The 22,379-nt window shown below is 39.5% G+C and overlaps 1 protein-coding gene across 1 annotated transcript; it reads left to right on the forward strand.

Annotated features, from left to right (window-relative positions):
* The first annotated feature begins 18,741 nt into the window (after window positions 1-18,741).
* Window positions 18,742-21,276, forward strand: LOC127080715 (uncharacterized). The gene is made up of 2 exons (XM_051021015.1): window positions 18,742-20,344; window positions 20,423-21,276. Exons 1-2 carry the CDS (start codon window positions 18,742-18,744, stop codon window positions 21,274-21,276), a joined length of 2,457 nt encoding a protein of 818 aa, XP_050876972.1.
* The last annotated feature ends 1,103 nt before the right edge of the window (window positions 21,277-22,379 follow it).

The raw sequence follows: 22,379 nt of genomic DNA on the forward strand, positions 1-22,379 counted from the left end.
TTCAACTGGTCATAACGACTCTGAATCCATTCAGCATCAGTCAACTTGGCTTCCATCAAGACTCGCATTGATGGGATCTCCACCTCTACTGGGAGAACGGCTTCCATGCCATAAACAAGAGAGAAAGGGGTTGCCCCTGTTGAAGTGCGTACAGACGTACGATATCCATGCAAAGCAAATGGCAGCATCTCATGCCAATCTTTGTAGGTGACAGTCATCTTCTGGATAATTCTCTTGATATTTTTGTTAGCAGCTTCAACAGCCCCATTCATCTTAGGTCTGTAAGGAGAGGAATTATGGTGTGCAATCTTGAATTCAGCGCACAACTCATCCATCATCTTGTTGTTCAGATTGGATCCATTATCAGTAATGATCCTCTCTGGCACACCATAACGGCAAATCAGCTGGTTCTTGATAAACTTCACAACCACCTGTCTGGTTACATTCGCGTATGACGCGGCTTCAACCCATTTGGTGAAGTAATCAATTGCTACGAGAATAAACCGATGTCCGTTGGACGCTTTCGGCTCAATCATACCGATCATGTCGATTCCCCACATAGAGAAAGGCCATGGTGATGAAATCACATTCAGGAGTGTCGGAGGAATATGAATCTTATCCGCATAAATTTGACACTTGTGACATTTCTTCACATACTTGCAACAGTCAGACTCCATTGTCAGCCAATAGTAGCCTGCTCTCAACATCTTCTTAGCCATGGCATGTCCATTGGAATGAGTACCAAATGAACCCTCATGGACCTCAGTCATCAACAGGTTTGCTTCGTGTCTATCCACGCATCTGAGCAAAACCATATCAAAATTTCTCTTGTACAGCACTTCACCACTGAGGTAGAAACTGCCTGACAACCTTCTCAAAGTTTTCCTATCTTTCACAGATGCCCCAGGCGGGTAGACCTGGTTCTGGAGGAAATTCTTGATATCAAAATACCAAGGCTTGTCATCTTTCACGTCTTCAATTGCAAATATGTGAGCGGGTCTGTCCAAGCGCATCACAGTAATGTTGGGAACATCATTCCACCATCTGACAACAATCATGGAAGCAAGCGTAGCAAGGGCATCTGCCATCCGATTATCCTCTCGAGGAATATGATAAAATTCAACTTCTGTGAAGAAAGTTGAAATTCTCCTTGCATAATCTCTGTATGGGATGAGACCTGGTTGATTTGTCTCCCATTCACCTTTGATCTGATTGACAACCAAAGCTGAATCACCATAGACATCAAGATATTTGATTCTCAAATCAATGCATTCTTCAAGTCCCATAATACAGGCTTCATACTCCGCCATGTTATTCGTGCATTTGAAAGTTAGCCTTGCTGTAAACGGAATGTGCGATCCCTGGGGATTAACAATTACTGCCCCAATTCCATTTCCATATTGATTAACAGCGCCATCAAACACCATCGTCCATCTGGAACCAGGTTCTGGACCTTCATCAAGTGTAGGCTCATCACAATCTTTCATCTTCAAATACAGAATTTCCTCGTCAGGGAAGTCATACTGAACAGACTGATGATCTTCAATCGGCTGGTGCGCTAGATGGTCAGCCAAGATACTACCTTTGATAGCTTTCTGAGCTCGATACTCAATATCATACTCAGACAACAACATCTGCCAACGGGCAATCCTCCCAGTTAAAGCAGGCTTCTCGAAGATATACTTAATTGGATCCATTCTGGATATCAACCAAGTTGTATGATTTATCATGTACTGGCGCAAACGCTTAGCTGCCCAAGCTAAAGCACAGCACGTCTTCTCAAGCATAGAGTACCGAGACTCACAATCAGTAAACTTCTTACTGAGGTAGTAGATAGCAAACTCCTTCTTCCCTGATTCATCTTGTTGACCGAGTACACAACCCATCGAGTCTTCAAGAACTGTCAAGTACATAATCAGAGGTCTTCCTTCCACAGGCGGAGACAAAATCGGAGGTTCGGACAGATAATCCTTGATACTGTCGAAAGCTTTCTGGCAATCCTCGGTCCAATCATGAGACTGATCTTTCCGGAGGAGCTTGAATATCGGCGCACATGTGGCAGTCATGTGGGATATAAATCTGGAAATGTAGTTCAAGCGGCCAAGAAAACCTCGGACTTGCTTCTCAGTTTTGGGTGCGGGCATCTCTTGTATTGCTTTGACCTTGGCAGGATCAACTTCAATACCTCTTTCACTTACCACAAAACCCAACAACTTGCCGGAACGGACTCCAAAAGTACATTTGTTCGGATTCAGGCGAAGCTTGAATTTCCTCAAACGCTGAAAAAGCTTCAACAAATGCTCAATATGCTCAACTTCCGTTCGGGACTTAGCAATCATATCATCAACATAGACTTCTATCTCCTTGTGCATCATGTCATGAAACAAGGTAGTCATAGCTCGTTGATACGTGGCTCCGGCGTTCTTCAAACCGAAGGGCATCACTCGATAACAGAATGTTCCCCAAGGTGTGATGAATGTTGTCTTCTCCATATCCTCTGGTGCCATCTTGATTTGATTATATCCGGAAAATCCGTCCATAAAGGAAAAGACTTTGAATTTAGCCGTATTGTCTACCAACATGTCAATGTGTGGTAGAGGAAAATCATCTTTTGGGCTAGCTTTATTCAAATCTCTGTAATCAACGCACATACGGACTTTTCCGTCCTTCTTAGGAACAGGCACAATATTGGCCACCCATTGAGGATATGTCGAAGTCACCAGAAACCCCGCATCAATTTGCTTCTGAACTTCCTCTTTGATCTTCACTGCCATATCTGGATGAGTTCTTCTGAGCTTCTGCTTCACAGGCACGCACTCAGGCTTCAAAGGCAGGAAATGTTGCACAATATCTGTATCTAAACCCGGCATGTCTTCATAGGACCAAGCAAAGATATCTGAATATTCTCGTAGCAAGCTGATCAAATCTTCCTTAACAGACCCTTCAAGAAGTGCCCCAATCTTCACCAGGCGCTCACAATCTTCAGATCCCAAGTTGACTGTTTCCAAGTCTTCGAGATGCGGCTGAATGATCTTCTCTTCGTGCTCAAGGAGACGGGTGATCTCATCAGGAATCTCTTCAACGTCATCCTCTTCTGCCTCAAATACAGGGAATTCAAAATTGGGAGATGGCGTTGGATCATTATGTTCAATGGGTTTTAGGATCAACCTGCATAATGATTTAGGTTAAGAAAAACTCAGCATTTAAACAAACAAATCATTATGCAGATGAAAAATGTTGCTTTTACAGCTTTTATTTTTGTTTTTATGGTTTTTTGTGATCACTGATTTCATAAAGAAAAGCAAAAAGTGAAAACAAAGGAAAAACAAATGTTTTGACAATGCAAAAATTGAATGAAAATATCATTGTATATATGCTTTGCCAACAATGTCATCACTTCTCCTTTTGGCATGGGAGAAGGGTTTTAAACAAAATGAACAATTACTCTGATCTATGGATAACTGTAGGAACATCCACAGCGACCCAATTGTGGCAGACACCACCAGGAATAATAAAATTGTTCAAATCTTCTGCATCTTCTTCTTCAATGATAGCATCAGCTTCCTCTTCTGCAGGTTGATCAGCGTGAACGAATCCTCCACTTGTGAACAGACCTTGCTCATTGCATGCCCCAGAACCATAGCCAATGCCAGCCCGGGATCGATTATCTTCAAGTTCAAGCACTTTCCCTAATCCAGCAACTGCACCACATTCAATGGCCAACTTTGCATCACGGTAGGAAGTGAATGAAGGAGACTTCTTCTCGATTGGTTTATCAATAGATAAAGCTTGAAACTGAGTTCCAACTTCATCCTCTGCATCAATGTACGAGAAGGAAGACAGATTACTGACCAGGAGAGCCCTTTCTCCCCCTACTACAACCAATTTCTTGTTTTTCACAAACTTCAACTTTTGGTGTAGGGTGGATGTCACGGCGCCAGCCTCGTGAATCCATGGTCTGCCCAAGAGACAGCTGTATGATGGGTGAATATCCATTACTTGAAAAGTGATCTGGAAATCACTTGGTCCAATCTTGATTGGGAGATCCACTTCCCCAATCACGGTCTTACGCGACCCATCAAAAGCTTTAACAACAACCCCACTCTGCCTCATAGGAGGACCTTGATATGACAAACGAGAGAGTGTGGATTTTGGCAATACATTCAGAGATGATCCAGTGTCCACCAGTACATTGGACATTGCATCCGATTTGCAATTCATCGAGATGTGTAAAGCCATGTTGTGGTCTCTTCCCTCCTCAGGGAGATCAGCGTCACAAAAGCTCAAAGTGTTGCAAGCGGTAATGTTTGCAACAATGCTATCAAATTGTTCCAAGGTGACGTCGTGATCAACGTACGCCAGGTCCAAGACTTTCTGCAGAGACTCCCTATGAGGCTCTGAATTCAGCAATAGAGAAAGAATGGAGATCTTGGAGGGCGTGTGTAGAAGCTGGTCTACAATATTATACTCACTCTTTCTGATGAGCCTCAGCATCTCATCAGATTCTTCATCAACAATGCCACTCGGGCCACCTGAAGAAACAGGAGTCTTTTGTACAGACGAGGAGGGTTTGGCAACATCAAGTGCCGGATTCTGAACATTCACAGCAGTCCCCACAGGACGCTCAACAGATTCAGAAGCAACAGCCTTAGCAGGCGCAGAAAAGACACGACCACTGCGGGTCAATCCACTAACATCAGCGATAGTGGTCACAGAAGTTGACGGCAAAGGAACCTCTACTCCATCTTGAACAGCAACAGGGCTATATCTGAAAGGTATAGCTCTATCAGATGTATATGGCACAGGGCCAGCTGGTTTAATAATCAAAGAAGGTGAAGCCTTAGGCTTGTTGCTATTGTAACGAATAACAACTGGCTCAGGTAACTTGAACACCGGGGAGATGACACTCACCTCGGGCTCAACTACATCAACATTGCGATTCTGGAGAATCTCAATGGTACCTTCATTCAACATCATCTGCAGTTCTCGACGAACCTGATCACAACCCAAGCGGTTAACAGAACAGACGCGGCACTGGTCATGGTTATGCTCCAAATAACTGTGCTGACACAGCATTTTATGTAATCCAACCAATGACTGCCGGATATGACTGACATATTTCACCTTGTACTTCCCAAGGTCTTCCTGGATCGTATTCACAGACTTCCCATGCGAAGGCAATGGGTTCCTGGTGACGTTCGGGTTGGAATCTTCAAAACTCAGAATTCCGCTTCTCATAAGATCTTGAACCTTATTCTTCAGCGGGAAACAGTTCTCGACGTTGTGGCCCGGAGCACCGGAATGGTAGACACAATGCTGGTCTGGTTTGTACCACCATTGCGGATTGGCAGGAATTGCAGGAGGATCCCTGGGCGAAACCAACTTCCTCTCCAACAAGGAGGGATAAAGCTCTGTATATGTCATCGGAATAGGGTCGAAGCTGACCTTCTTCCTATCATAGTTCACATTAGCCTGATTGGTTGTACTTCCACGAGGCTGGTAAGCCTGTTGCTGTGGACGTTGCTGTTGCTGTTGATATTGTGGTTGTGGATATTGCTGCTGATGCTGATACTGCTGAGCATTATCCTTGAATACAGGTGCCACACTAGCCACTTGATGCTGATGTCCGGAATGTCGTGCAGGCTTCCTCTGAACAGAGGGTCTTCGATGTTTGGGCTGAGACTGCACAGCATGCGCTTCACCTTCTTTCCTCTTGAATGCTCCATACCGTTTAGAGGAAGAACCATCATCTTTAGTTAACCGTCCTTCGCGGACGCCTTCTTCAAGACGCATCCCCATGTTCACCATCTCGGTGAAATCAGAGGGAGCGCTGGCCACCATTCTCTCATAATAAAATGACCCAAGAGTCTTCAGGAAGATCTTGGTCATCTCCTTTTCTTCTAATGGTGGAGTGATTTGAGCTGCCAGCTCACGCCATCTCTGGGCGTACTCCTTGAACGTCTCTTTGTCCTTTTGTGACATAGACCTGAGTTGGTCTCTGTCAGGCGCCATGTCAACGTTGTATTTGTATTGCTTGACGAAAGCTTCGCCAAGATCATTGAAAGAGCGGATGTTGGCACTGTCCAGACTCATGTACCAACGGAGAGCAGCACCAGACAAACTGTCTTGGAAATAGTGGATCAGGAGTTGATCGTTGTCGGTCTGCGTGGACATCTTTCTGGCATACATGACTAAGTGTGCCAAAGGACAAGTGTTCCCTTTATACTTTTCAAAGTCTGGGACCTTGAATTTAACAGGTATTTTCACACCGGGAACTAGACAAAGTTCGGCTGCTGACTTGCCGAAGAGATCTTTGCCTCTAAGAGTTCTCAATTCCTTTCTCAGCTCAAGGAATTGATCGTTCATTGCATCCATTTTCTCGTGAACATCTGAGCCCTCAGACGCTTCAGAGTGATAAATGGTGTCGTCTACCCTCGGCATGGTATGCACGACAGGAGGAACAGGAATAGGGACCGGGCTAGATGCCGGCATTTGAGCAAAGGTAGGAGCTGGCAGATCGGGCATAAAGCCAGGAGGCATCCCCCAAGGAAAACCGGGAGGCATAGCATTTGGCTGCTGGGCACTAACTGGCACCGATGTAGTAGCTATCTCTGATATAACCGTCCGCTGAACCGGAGTTGCTGGTTGTTGAGGAGCAGGCTGATTCTGGGCAGCAAGAAGTTGCTCCATCAGAGCGCCAAGTCTGGCGACTTCATCTCTCAAACTCTGGTTTTCTTGTTCCAATTGCTCCATAATCCTTGCAGAGTTGACTCGCGTATAATACCGGTGAGTCAGCTTGTCTTCAAAATAAATGAAGAGCAGATGTTAGAACCGGAAGACCAGAAAAATGGGTACCTGTTTATGCAGGCATGATGCATGAAATGCTTGTGCAAATGCTTTGATTTTCAAGGAACCCTCAGGGTATTTGTTTGCAATATTTTTGAATATTTAGACATCTTAATTGCTCATGGAAAATATTTCATTCAAAATATTAAGACAAAGAAGTACAGCATTCCTTTAAATATTACAAAGAGAAAAGGTAAATAACATCCTATGGATCCCTATTAGCTCGGGATGCTGGAAGACGAGAAGTGTACAACTTCTTGATCTCTCTCTCATAGGCGGCTTCCATATCAGCTTTCTCCTTTGCAAGTTGATCATACTTCCTTTTCCAAAATTTGGATGACTGAGGAAGCAGAGAAGTCCAAGTGTCGTTCGGATCGTCGATCACTCGGTGCTCGAGAAATTCAATCATATCATCTTTCTCCTTGAGCTGCTGCAGCAATTCCTCTCTTTCGCGGATCCAGGCACGCGAAAGGTCTTCTTCCCTCAACTCCTCTACACGTTGGGTAGGGAGGGTTGAAGGCCCAGCCACATCCAACAGTGTAGGTCTTGGATGATCATATGGCATCAGGTAGGTAGCAGCCCTCTGTCTGACCCAAGAGGTATAGGGCTCCAAAGCAATGCAGTTCTTTGGACCCAATTCATTCCTACTCTTTATGCGAATATTGCGCCAAGCGCGGACAAATCTGGCTTTCAGGCCTTGGGGATCTTTACCCTCCTGAAAGAACACACCTTCTAACAGAATGTTATGGGGTTTATCCTTTAGGGGGAACCCAAGCTGACGACGTGCAAGCGTAGGATTGTAGGTAATCCCACCACATGTACCAAGAAGAGGCACATTGGGGAATTCACCACAAGAATTGATGATCTGAACGGTATCATACACGCGATCATACCAGGTGATATCATCATTGGTGAGAGACATGAGTCTCTGAGACCACCGTAGACATCCCTTGTTCTCCTTGAAAGCAACTGTCTGCGGCAAGTGCGAAATAAACCACTTGTACAGCAGGGGTAAACAGCAGACAATGACTCCTCCATTCTTCATACTCCTCAGATGCATGGAGACATATGCATCACCCAACAAGGTCGGAACTGGATTAAGGACTGAAAAGATCCTAATAGCGTTCATGTCGACGAACTTGTCGAAGTTGGGAAACAGCACCAATCCATAGATGAGCAACACAAATAGAGCCTCAAAGGCATCCTCACTCATGGCCTTCCCATAGAAAATGGCTTGAGCAATAAGGAACTCGGAAGGAAAACCTTGAATTCCGCCTTTGGTAGTTAGATTAGCTCTAATCAGATCTTCATCTATGTGCAACAGACTGGAAATCTCTCGAGCAGATGGAATACTCTCTAAGCCACTGAACGGCACTTGATCCAGAATAGGAATCCCAATAAGGTGAGAGTACTCTTCCAAAGTTGGCAACAACTGGAAATCCGGAAATAAGAAGCAATGATAGAGCGGATCATAGAACTGAGCAAGAGTGCTCATCAATCCCTCATCCACTTGAGTAGTCAGCAACGGCAGAAGCTTCCCATATCGAGCCTTGAAACCCAAGGGATCTAATACATACGATGTCAGATTCCTTAACTCTTTTACATCGGGCTGCTTAAAGCTGTACTTCTTTGTATGCCTTTTCGGTCTTTCCATGTCTGAAAATTTTGCAAATAACCCTTTAAGTTCCTTGAAAATTTTCTTTTTTGATGACATGAATGCGGATGGATGCGTGAATGCATGAATGCAACAAACACACTCAAGGATCAAACAAAGCACACCAAACAAAGGTCGTGGGAAAGCTCAATGTATCCCTAATATCAATCATCCATTTTGGTGGATTTAGGTTTTCACCTTATCGACACCCAAGTTCCATTGATATTAACGGTACGTGAACCGGTTCAAACATTCCTAATATCAACCAGCCGCTTTGATGGATTTTAGGTTTTTACACCTGATCCGGGATCCATTGATATTAACAATGTTTGAACGACTCAACCACGAATCACGGGTTTGTTGAGAGTCACGAGCATGGAGTCTCGGTTAAGAACCACCCAAAGGGAGTGTACTAGGGTTTAAACCTGCCAGACATGTTCTATCAGAGGTTCCCATAATCATCGTTCCATCTTTCGAATATTTTCGGAGGAACGAATACTCGTATTCCAAGAATATTCTCAAGAGAAACTCTTATGAGTGTAGTATCGCGTAACAATCGTGTCAGAACTGACATCTGAACGACCTCCGCACTACGGTCCTAAAAATAGGCCAAGATGGGTTTGGTAAACTAAGGTCCTTGGCTTCTGCGGAACATGATTGAAAGAATAATGCCTAACCACAAATAACTTGTGTGACATTATTAGTTCAACATGACCTCCACCAAGTGAATGGGCTCGCAAGTCAACTGGCTAAGGACTACTCCACACCAGTCAACAAGACTATGCCATTCTCCTATCCTAGAGTGCACTCGAGTTCGGGTATAGAACTCATCTCACAGATCACCAAAGCACACAGCAAATGTATATCAAGCAATTCACACATTACAATCAATACAGTCATCCCAAATTGTACAAAAATATGTCAGATAAAGAATAATAATATATCATACAACAAGGGTGAAAAGTAGGCAATACAACCAGGGATTCTGGTGAGAGCTCCCCAGCAGAGTCGCCACTTTTCTGTAGCGGTGTATTCGTCGCTATATGATCTATCGATTAAATCATAAGCTATGAGATACATGAAAAATTTCGAGTCGCCACCGCACTTTTATTTATCCAAAGGATTGGCTAAAAAGCGAACAAAAGCCTAAGAAGTTTTACACGTAGAAAACTAATAAAAAGATCAGAGAGTCTGGGTAAGGGGTAAATTACGCAATGGGAAGGTGTTAGGCACCCACTACGTCCTAGGTACTCCTAGGGAGCCCTTTTTACACTTGTTGTAAAAGATTGTTATTTGTTATGACATAAATATTGTGCAAACATGATTGGGATGATGAGAAAAGAATATACAATTTTTATTATTATTGGGTTATTGGGTTCGAACGGATGAACCCGTTGCCTACGTACCTTCCATCAAAGGTAAGGATCAGAACGCCGTAGTTCGGCTAAAAGATTTCCAAAAGTGGGTTAGGTTCAATTTTAAACACAAACCCTAGGTCTTACGTTATCCACGGGAGAAAACTCAACCTTATACAAACAACAACGTCCACCATGTGAGAACAGCTTCAACTTGCCAGGGAGGGGTTAACCCTATAATAGGCAAGGAAGGCTTACAATTCAATCACTAAAGACAGAAGGTGAGATTAACATCAACCACTAAGATAAATCAAACCTATAGCTCATGTATGAAAAGATTAATGGACAAAGCCAAAACAAGTGAATGAGTGGAATTACTGATTATGATTATGAAAATGGAGTCAAAGTATGATTAAGATCAATTCAAATAAGTATTATGAAATGAAGTTTGGAAAAAGGTCAAGGACTTGAGTCCAGGTTTTTAGTTAGAAAAACATGAAAATGTTTGCACAACACTTATGTCAAGTTTTAAAAGATGAAGTGTGAAAAGGTTCTAAGACGTAATGAATGATGAATGGATGAAGATGGATTGTAAAACTTCTTAGAAGGTTCACTTCTTGAAATCATATAGCAGATGATTCAAGTGTGTCCTTTGGAATAGCAATTAATAATAAACAAACAAAGCAAAGGCGGATATCGGATGCCAATCAATGGTCTTATACCAATCTCCTAAAACAAAATGGGATATCAGAAGCCACTCAATGGACTTACACTAATCTCCACAGGCAAAGGAATAAAAGCGGATACCGGATACCAATAAATGGATTTACACCAGTCTCCTAAAATAGAACAGGATATCAGATGCCACTCAATGGACTTACACCAATCTCCTCAAAAGGAAAACAAAGATGAGAAATGGAAGTTAACTGCCAATCTATCTGGACTTAGGTTAACCTTACAGTATGCTCACAGGAAATCCAATGCCACATCACAGGGACTTACAATGGATCCTCACATACAAGAACAAAAACAACAATATGATCACAGGAATGCAAATGCCAACTTACAGGGACTTATAATTGCAACCTCTCACACAAACAGATGAACAAACTATGATCGCAGGAAAGCAGATGCCAACTTACAGGGACTTATAACTGCAACCTCACATACAACACACAGATCAAACTATGATCACAGGACAACAGATGCCGACTTACAGGGACTTATAACTGTATCCTCACATACACACAGATAAACAGAAGATATGAGTGACCAATGAGGTCTTACACTCTATCCTTCCATATCATAGGAGCAAATGCCAAAAGCAATGGACTTACAATTGTCCTCAATGGGTAAACAACAATGATAGCATCACAAAAAGCAAATGAGATGATCATGCATTAATGGCAATTGATGATGATGATAAATGCATAGCATATAAGCAAGCAAATGCACATGAAGCAATCAATCAATCAATGGATATCAAACAGCACACTCTATAGCCAAACAATGGGGGGCTCACACAAGAGGGTTTGACTTTAACAGTCCACTGTAATAGGTAAGGGTTGCCCTTAACCTGGCCATTGAGGGGCTCAGGTGAAGCAGATGAATAGGAGATGAGGGGTGTGCCTCATTGCTTCAATCTCATATCAGAGAGAGCATCAAAGAAAGTGTGGGAGTTCAGAAAGTAGGAACTCTCTCCACATTATTGACTCGATTAGATCTTGAGTATTTATCTCATTGCTTCAACCAGGTACTGGGAGCAAAGAGAGGACACACTGAATAGTGGGGGATAGATTGCTTATCCCTACCTTCCACCAATTGCCTTACTTGAAGGACTTTTCCTGCTTAGGACAAATAAAAACAAACACAGGCATTGCCTCTTAAGGAGGACTTCAGACAGTTTGCCCGGTCAAATAACAGACCGGGTCTCCAGACTACATGAAGAAGAAGTAATTATACCTCAAAGCAAATGCTAAAAAGCAAAGCAAGCAAGCAAGTTCAAAGAACTTAGGCAACTAAAGTACCTGAAAAAGTCAAACTCATTAGTAAACAAGTCAACAGTCAAAATCAAAAGGAAATGAACCAATAGTCAACCACAGAGGGACCAATTGTGCAAGGCACAAAGACTCAAGCATATGAGTCACCTACAAAACAAATGTTAGCACATCATATAATTCAACTCAAACAAATATTTGAATGATCCTCAAGGCAATGGTGCTTAACCTGAAACAAACAGCTCAATTGTAAGCTTACAAGACCACTAGGACTAGCCTAGGGTCAAAGATAAAAGAAAAAGTCAAGGCAGCAAGAAAAAAAGTCAACCCAAACCAAGTTTGAACATTCAAGAAGCATTTTCAATTGGATTCATAATCAAATCATGCATCATGGTCATTTCATACACAAATGAATGCAAAGCAAGGCAAGAGAAGCATACAAAAGTCAACAGCAAAGACTTCATTCAAAAGTCAACTCAAACATTTTTCAAAAATCATGAAATAAATCACACTCAATCCTAACATCTAACATAGCAAGCATGTCAAATTTCATGGCATTTGGATGAGAGGAAGGCAGTCAATGAAATTCATGAAGTCAAACCAAATTCAAGTAAGCATGGTGAAAGTCAACAAGCATAGGTCAACTTCAAAAAATCATATCAATTTGAAAACAGAAGATAAATGAATGAGGTTAACACCAATGCAAAGCTTGAGATGTCTAGTTATCACATATGAAATTTCATGGTCATACAATAAGATTTGAGAATTTCACAAAAGATTTGGCAAGGCATAGCACAAAAAGTCAACAAATGACCCCATATGGAAGAAAATTCTCAATCAAATGGAAAACAGCAAGATTAATTCCAAGAAAATTCATACATCAACTAGACATACAAGGGATCATTCATGCAAAATTTGGAGTCAATTGGATAAGAGGAAGCATATGAACAAAAATTGTGAAAATGCATGATCATGGTATAGCACCAAATGCAACACATAACTTCAAAAAATCAAAGCTCTCAATCCACAAATGATAAATGCACAAACTTTATATGGAAATGAAGATCAAGGTGTCTAGTTCTACCACAAAAAATCTCAAAGGCATTGGATGCAATATGACAATTTCACAATTGAAATGGCAAAGGGTATCATTTATGCACACATGTGAAGAAATCATTTATCAATTAAAATCCAGGACATGAAAAATTAATTAAAATTCACAATTAAATATTAGACTCATTTGTGAACATGTGGAAAAAATTTCATAATTTTTGGATTAAAATTGGAGGAGAAATAAATTGTGGAACTTGATGAAATAATTGGATGAAATGTGAACAAAATGCATGGTCAAACAAAGTCAACAATGGCAGAGTTGTAATTCTGGACTCATTAATCAAAACTACTGCGTTTTGGCAAGGCAAAACGAAATGTTCTGATTGGCTCCCAGCCAATAGAACAGTAATCAACCAATCCATTTGAATTTTCTGAATTTTGAAAAAACCCTAAGGTTTCTAACAGCATGGCCCATGTATTCAAACTTCAAACAGGTTCAGTCAACATCCAAACAAAGTTATGAACAACAAATGTAATATAACACACATGCTCATGGGAAATCCTGCACGGCTTAAGGTTTCAAAATAGCAGCCTATGTTCATCATACATGTAATCATCAAACCAAGTTCATCATCATCATGCTTCATCATACACACAGCAAGGCATAGCATCATGTTCATTATATCAAATAGAACTAACAACAGCAACAACATGGATTTAAAATTGCAGCATGGTTTCATGGTGATGCTCACACGGCCAACGAACAACAGCATAGCATAATCATGGAATTTTTATAGGACAATGTTCATAAGGCTCAAAACAGCAGGGCAAGCTTCATCATCTTTAATAAATAACATTCGAAACAAGCACCATTCAAAAAGCAAGGCATAAATGGTTCATGCAGCAAGCAGGCCGACAGCAGGGTTTGAAATTCACACATCAAAAATCATCCATTTGCAGTATGGCTAACAGCATTAACAAGACAATATGGGAAATAGCTGTAAAGCCTCAACAGCAACATGTATGTGTTTATCATCATAAAAACAATCTTCAAGCCAAATCAGACAAGAACATGGCATTGGTACTGCATCATGTAACATCCAACAGCACAAACCATACACAACAGCAGCACAACAAATTCTAACAGCATTTATAATTCACACGCAGCAGCAGGGGTATTAACATTCAATGGTTCATTCTAATCAACACCAAACAAGTTCAGACAAAAATTCAAAAAAAGCAGCAAGGCAATGAAACATTAACCATCGAGGCAACATCAAACCAACACAAACCAAATACATTTCATGTGGATATAAAGTTTCAAAAATGCAGCATGGTTAAGCCTCATGTCATCATCATTATAACACCAAAATTCGAGCAAGCAAACAGCAATGGTAATGATCATTTATCATTTTAGCAAACCTAGCTAACAGCAAAACAAGATGATCATGGGAGTTTATCTGGAAGTGAGCCTTAGGTTTTTCAAAACAAGCAGCAAAGTTTATGTTCCAGCTTTATCAATCAGTCAAAACCAACAGCAACATGGAATTTCAAGCACCAAAAGACAAACAGCATGAACAAATGATTGTGATATTCATATTGCAAACAGACAACAGCAACATTCATGTTTTAAAACTGCAGCAAGGTTTAGCATGGCATCAATGTGTTCATCCATATCCAAACAAAATTTAATCAGCATACAATCAACATGGTAATGGCTCAGGTAATATCAATTAGCAACTAAATAAACACGAGCATAGTTCCATGTAATTAACATTGAGGTCATGGTAATTGCAGTTCCAACAATACATAACTGATATGGCATTGTTAATGTCCATAATGCAACCAAACAACAGCATACAATATGTTCATGCATGGATTTCAGGACAATTCAAATGGGATTTCAAGAAAAATGCAGCAAGGTTTTCATGTGTAGCACCAACCAATGACAAAGCAAGACATGGTTCTTGGAAAATTCTGGGCCCATTCATGATTCAAGCATAACAGTAGCAACAACATCAGGTTCATGCTCATGATTCATCATTATTCAAACATCAATCCATAACAAAGCAATAATTAGTCATGAACACAAAACTGGACAGGGCAGGTTGTAGCAGCAGCCTAATTCATTCATCAGTCTACAACAACAGTCATAATTATCATGGTGCTCATCATGTTTAAAAAAACATCAAACTAGAATCAAACCAAGCAAAAACACAACAGCAGATAACAGCATAGCAGCAGAATGGCATGGCAATCACCCAAACAATGATATAACAAGTTCATGCAAGGTGTAAACAGCAACAAAACACAACATTTCAAACGAAAATCTGGGCAGAGTTTGGTTAATCATGAATAGCATATCAACTTCAACATCATCATACACTTAAAATCAAATCAACCAGAAGTTCAAATTAAGCATGGTCACAGCATCAGTAAGCATCAAATAACAAGAATACAACATCAAACTTCCCAGAATCAAATCAAACATGGCAAATCGAGCAAGACTTCACTTGTACACAAAACTTCAATTTCAAATATCTCATGCAATACTTCATCAATTCAAACAAACTATGGCTCTTTAGAATCAGTGAAGCAAGGCCTACTTAAAGCATATCATTATTTGACAAAACAAGGTAATCGAAAAACTCACTTGTTTGGAGGAAATCAATGGAACAGTGTCTGTTTGAAGGTTTGAAGCTGAAACAGTTCCTCTCTATGCTATACAATGATGGAGTCTTGAGGTGGTTTGGCTCAGAGGTGCATCGAGTTCTTCAAATCCTCCTTCACCATTGTTGATAGCTTGGAGATGCAGTGTTAAAGAAGGTGTTCCAGTTGATAAAGGATGGTTCAAAATGCCTCACAATGCAGTTCAAATGATGATGGATGCAAAGGTTCTTTGTGGTTTTTGGTGGTTTCTCCAAATCGAGTCAAAATGCAAGGTTGCAAGAGAGAAGGGAATGAGTTTTTCTGTGTGGTAGGCTCTGAAAACTAGGGTTTGTTTGGACAGAAAAACCATTATATATCACCTGTTTAATACCACTTAATCAAATGATAAGCTGGTTTTGTGTGTAATGATCATTTTGCAAATTGCTAATTGTGGAACAAATGGAAAAAATGGAGGGTGTGTTTGCTGCGAATGGGCCTGCAATCAGGCTGGAAACAGACGAATCTTCTACCTATATACCATCTTTTTCTCACATATATACCAAAATACCACACTTTCAAAAATACATACCAAAATACCATCTTTTTACAAATTTTCAACACACAGCCGCCAATCCATTGGGCGGTTGAGTGTAAAACGTGTAGGGACCGCCCATCCATTGGGCGGTTGAGTGTAAAACGATTTTTTTTTTCCAAAACTGAAATATGTTAATATTTATTATTATTACATTATTAATTAAATTATTAAAATTAACATTATTATTAAAATTAATTATTATTAATAATTTTGGAAAATTAATTATTATTAATAAATTTTGTAGATAAAATAATTGTTTAATTTATAACAAATATGATATATGTTACAATTAATATTGATTTAATATAAATTTCTATTATTAATAAATATTATACATAATAATTTTTTTAGTAAAATAAAATATTATTAATAAGTTGGGTAGATAAAATGTTTGTTTAAATTAAAATAAATATAATATAATTTATAATTAATTTTGATTTAGTATAACTTTCTATTATTAATAAATATTGTATAAACTTATAAAAACTTATAAGAAATATTAATTTAGTAAAATTATAAGAAATATTAATTTAGTAAAATTATTTCTTATAAATTAAAGTTGTAGGTAATAAATATTTATTTATAAATATATAAATAAGTAAATTGCATATAAATTAGAAAAAACGATAAAAATAAATATAAGGAATTTTTTATTTATTGATATAATAAACAAGAAAATTACAATGAACCCCACTTAACCATGATTTTGACCGGGACGTGGTAAGCGGTGACCAGTTCCACATGAAGGAGCAAAACCTAATCGAGTAGACCTTCTTTGTGGAACTCGGTTCTCACCCTGATCAACATTCGAAGGCCCCGCCTCATTTGTTGGATTTATGAAGTCCTCGAGAGCGTCGTCAGATATGAAGTCTGTCGCACTTCCATAGCTTAATCTGGTTCCCTCGTAATTCCAGTTTGGTTGGGCATATGGGGGCATTGAGGTTTGCATGATAGGGACGTAGGGTTCTTGTGGTGTTTGGAAGTTGTGCTCTTGTTGGGTAGTTTGTGTGAATGCATATGGATTATGGTGGATGGTGTGTGGTGTATGTGGTTGGGTGTAAGATGTTGAGGGGGTAAAAATTTGGGAGGAGTTATAATGTTGTTGTTGTTGTTGATGGGTGTTGTAGAGGGGTGGGTTAAATGGTTGGTATTGTTGACTGTAGTGTTGTGATGGGGTATAAGGTGGTTGGGTTGGGTTGAAAGGTTGTTGGGTATGGTAGGTGTGTTGTTGGGTGTGAGAGGTGGGTTGTTGGGTGTGAGAGGTGGGTTGTTGGGTGTAGGTGGTTGACGGTCCGGTGTGTTGAAAGTTTGAAGGTGCGGGTTGGTTACGAGGATCAAATAACAATCTATTCTGCGATAGATACAAAGTTGACACAGATCTATACCAATCCATGTAACCCCTACTCGGTTTACACTCATCTGGCATTACAAAGCCTTGCAAGACAGTGTTGCGACGATTTTGCCATTGACGACGCTCTTGCTTGTAATGGTCTTTCCAATTAAGGAATTTCCATTGGTCGGATGCTTTACTCGTGTGATACTCCTCCATGCATTTAGGAGAATTCGGGATGTCTTGTTGAATGCCATATTGGAGTTTCACTCTATCGGAGTGATGCATCTCAACTGTAGTGAAGCATATGATAAACGTTGTTGAACTCCACATGTCACTTTCAGTTGGGTCGTCGTCTTCAAGCCCAAGATAGGGTCTCCATACAAACTGTTACATAAATTGGAATGATTAGTATCAGGAATGTGTTGAAGATAAAAAGTAGTAGTTGAGTTTGTTAAATAGTACATCAGTCGGTTCGAAATGATCGAAGAACGCCCGGTAACCAGGAGCACAATGATGGGGGGTCTTTTCATAATTCATGCCATATGCAGACCACCTAAAAAAATAGTCATTAGAGATGAGGCAAGAAAAAGAAACTTTTAAAAAAATAAAAGCATTTAAACTTACTTGGTTCCATATGGAAATTGGAAAGATATGAATGTGATAGGAAATGTGTGTATTTATAAGATATGAATGTGATAAATAATATTGGTAGAATTAATAATATTGGAAGAAAATAATATTGATAAATTAAATGTTGGAATAAATATTGGAGGATAAGTTAAAAGGATAAAGGGTGAATAGTTAGAAGTGTAAGAGAATATGGTAAGAGTAAGAGAATATTGTAAGAGGAAGAGAATATGGTAAGAGGAAGAGAATATTGTAAGAGGAAGAGAATATGGTAAGAGGTAGGGAATCCGCGTGGGAATAATGCTGAAAGAATAATTTGTACAGGGCCGCCCTTTCATTGGGCGGCTGCCTTTAAGCTTGTACAGGGCCGCCCTTTCAATGGGCGGCTATGTTGTTTAATGGGAACGGATGCCAATTGATTGGGCGGCTCCCTTACAGTTTGAAACGACAATTACTCCATGCGCAACAAGCATTAGTTGACCAAATATTTAATTGTTAGTATAAATTGGCATATGGGTGTAGTAATTTATCATTGCTTCATCACATTGTTGTGTCCATTTTACTAACACAACCTTCTACACATAAGAGAGTTAGCAAAAAATTGTCAATTCATGTCTCGCCATCAACAATACATGGTGAATGCCTATCATGGAGGTGAAATATGTACATCTAATGATGTGGGCATTACGTTCGAAAATGCCGAAATTTGTCGGTTCAAAATCAGTAGAAAGGTTACGTTTGGCTATTTTAAAGAAAGAATAGAAAGTAAGCTTCAAAATGGCTTTGTTGCACAAATTGTTTATCGTAATGTTGTGCAATTTGGAAACAACCTTTTAAAGTTTGTTCCGTTAAAGGTCCGAGACGACGATGACGTTGAAACTATGTTTGTCAATCATGAATTTTCAGGTCTTGATTCTATTGATCTGTACATCAAATTCCAACCCAGTCAACAAACTGAGGAAGTAAACGCTCCAAGCGATGACGAAGACGCCAATGATCCACATGTCAATGATCCACAAATACCATCTATAATACCCATTGAAGATGTCGAAGAAGACGACGTCGAGGATGAAAACGAGGCACAGGCCGATCATTACTTTACCTCTTTGTTTGAAGTAGGTGAATGCGACCATGTTGGACAAGAAGTCGAAAATGCCATTCCAATTAACCAAGTATTTTGTCCGCCTCCGCACATGACAACTTTGGGCGTGAGCTCTGGCCAAACATCACTTGAATGGCCATGCATTCCCCGTATTCCGAAAGAAGGTGACATTGATGTGGGTAACAAATTTAAGAACAAAGTTGATTGTGTGTTTGCCATTAAAAATTACCACATGACACATTGCCTAGACTATAGGGTGAATATCTCGGATAAGAAAAGGTATCAAATAAGTTGTAGTAACGATTTGTGCAAGTTTCGTCTGGTGGCATCATATCGGAAAAGGAGTGATTTATGGGAGATTGGTATCATGACCCCGCCGCATAGTTGTTCATCAACTATCCTTAACCAGGACCATCGGAAGTTGAGCTCGCAGTTGATGTCTCAAAGCTTACTGCCTCTTGTGGACAAAGATCCTTCAACAAAGGTGAGCATTTGTATAAAACATATTGTTTCGATATTCAAATTCACACCATCATATAGGAAAGCATGGATTGCTAGGAATAAAGCAATCGAGCAAGTCTACGGTAATTGGGAGAATTCATACAATGAACTTCCACGTTACTTGTTAGCACTCCAGAAGTTTGTTCCTGGTACGGTGGTAGAAATGCAAGCACTTCCTATATATACAAATGACGACACCATTGTTGCTGGTCAAGTAATGTTCCACCGATTATTTTGGGCATTCCAACCATGCATAAGAGGGTTTGCATATTGTAAACCTCTACTACAAATTGATGGCACCTGGTTATACGGGAAGTACAAGGGGACCCTATTGATGGCAGTGGCACAAGATGGGAATAGTAACATTTTCCCTGTTGCATTTGCACTTGTTGAAGGTGAGACAGCTGAAGGTTGGGGGTTCTTTCTAAAGAACTTGCGAAGGCATGTTGCTCCTCAGCCTGACTTGTGTTTGATATCGGACAGACATGCCTCGATTGAAAGTGCTTACAATAATCCAGACAACGGTTGGCAAGATCCACCTTCTGTCCATGTATATTGTATCAGACACATTGCACAAAACTTCATGCGGGAAATCAAGGATAGAAACCTCCGTAAAAAGGTTATTAATATGGGTAAGTCAACATTTTCTACTTGTCTGTCTTACTCAATATAATATTATAACATTAACGCTATTTCTTGATAAACTGTAGGTTATGCTTTAAACCGACCCACGTTTAATTATTACCGAGATGAAATTGCCTCCACTAACGTTGTTGCGCTAAGGTGGGTAGACAACATTCCGACACAAAAATGGACGAGGGCATTTGACGAGGGTCGGCGCTGGGGTCATATGACAACAAACCTCGTCGAGTCAATGAACTCAGTTTTTAAAGGCACCCGCAATCTACCCATTACAGCATTGGTGAGTGCCACATATTATAGGATGGCAACGTTGTTCGCTGAAAGGGGTGCACAATGGAGTGCAGTGTTGAACTCTGGCCAACTATTTACAGAAAACTGCATGAAGGTGATGAAGGAAGAAACACTAAAGTCCAACACACATCAGGTGTCAATTTTTGACTACCAGCATCACACTTTTAGTGTAAAAGAGACAATGGACCATGGTGAGGGGAAGCCTATGGGACGTTACAAGGTCAACCTACAAGGTGGTTGGTGTGATTGCGGAAAGTTTCAAGCTTTTCGTGTTCCTTGTTCACATGTTATCGCTGCGTGTTCCAAGATACGCCATGACGCATACGGTCTTCTGTCCACCGTTTACAAGGTTTCAAACCTTTTTGGGGTTTACAGTAATAGTTTCCCAGTGCTGCCATACGATGCATATTGGCCCGTTTTTGAAGGAGATCTACTATGCCATAACCCTAGCATGAGAAGGAACAAGAAAGGTCGCCCAGTAAGCAGGCGTATAAGAACGGAAATGGACACAAATGATACGTTGGAGAGAAAATGCACCTTATGTCGTCTTCATGGTCACAACCGATCTCGATGTCCCAACGCCGGAGCTACTACCGATCTCGAGTTCCACAAAGAAGGTCTACTCGATTAGGTTTTGCTCCTTCATGTGGAACTGGTCACCGCTTACCACGTCCCCGGTCAAAATCATGGTTAAGTGGGGTTCATTGTAATTTTCTTGTTTATTATATCAATAAATAAAAAATTCCTTATATTTATTTTTATCGTTTTTTCTAATTTATATGCAATTTACTTATTTATATATTTATAAATAAATATTTATTACCTACAACTTTAATTTATAAGAAATAATTTTACTAAATTAATATTTCTTATAATTTTACTAAATTAATATTTCTTATAAGTTTTTATAAGTTTATACAATATTTATTAATAATAGAAAGTTATACTAAATCAAAATTAATTATAAATTATATTATATTTATTTTAATTTAAACAAACATTTTATCTACCCAACTTATTAATAATATTTTATTTTACTAAAAAAAATTATTATGTATAATATTTATTAATAATAGAAATTTATATTAAATCAATATTAATTGTAACATATATCATATTTGTTATAAATTAAACAATTATTTTATCTACAAAATTTATTAATAATAATTAATTTTCCAAAATTATTAATAATAATTAATTTTAATAATAATGTTAATTTTAATAATTTAATTAATAATGTAATAATAATAAATATTAACATATTTCAGTTTTGAAAAAAAAAAATCGTTTTACACTCAACCGCCCAATGGATGGGCGGTCCCTACACGTTTTACACTCAACCGCCCAATGGATTGGCGGCTGTGTGTTGAAAATTTGTAAAAAGATGGTATTTTGGTATATATTTTTGAAAGTGTGGTATTTTGGTATATATGTGAGAAAAAGATGGTATATAGGTAGAAGATTCGAAACAGACTGCATTTCTGCTGCTTTGGTTGTACATATGGAATGCTGCAGCATGTTGTACTGGTTTTACTCTTTTTGTACCTCTATTTGCAATATTGCCAAATGTGCATTTTGATTCAAAATAATGATGGAATGATGGTATGGACATGGTTTTGGAATTGGAACAAGTCACAAATGTGATATGGAACATTTCCCAATTGACCAAATCAAGAAAAAGTCAAAAACTCAAAAAGTCAAAGTTTGGTCAAACTTTGAATTTAAATGCAAAAG

Source organism: Lathyrus oleraceus, chromosome 5, assembly GCF_024323335.1.
Source record: "Lathyrus oleraceus cultivar Zhongwan6 chromosome 5, CAAS_Psat_ZW6_1.0, whole genome shotgun sequence".
NCBI classification, from domain to species: Eukaryota; Viridiplantae; Streptophyta; class Magnoliopsida; order Fabales; family Fabaceae; genus Lathyrus; species Lathyrus oleraceus.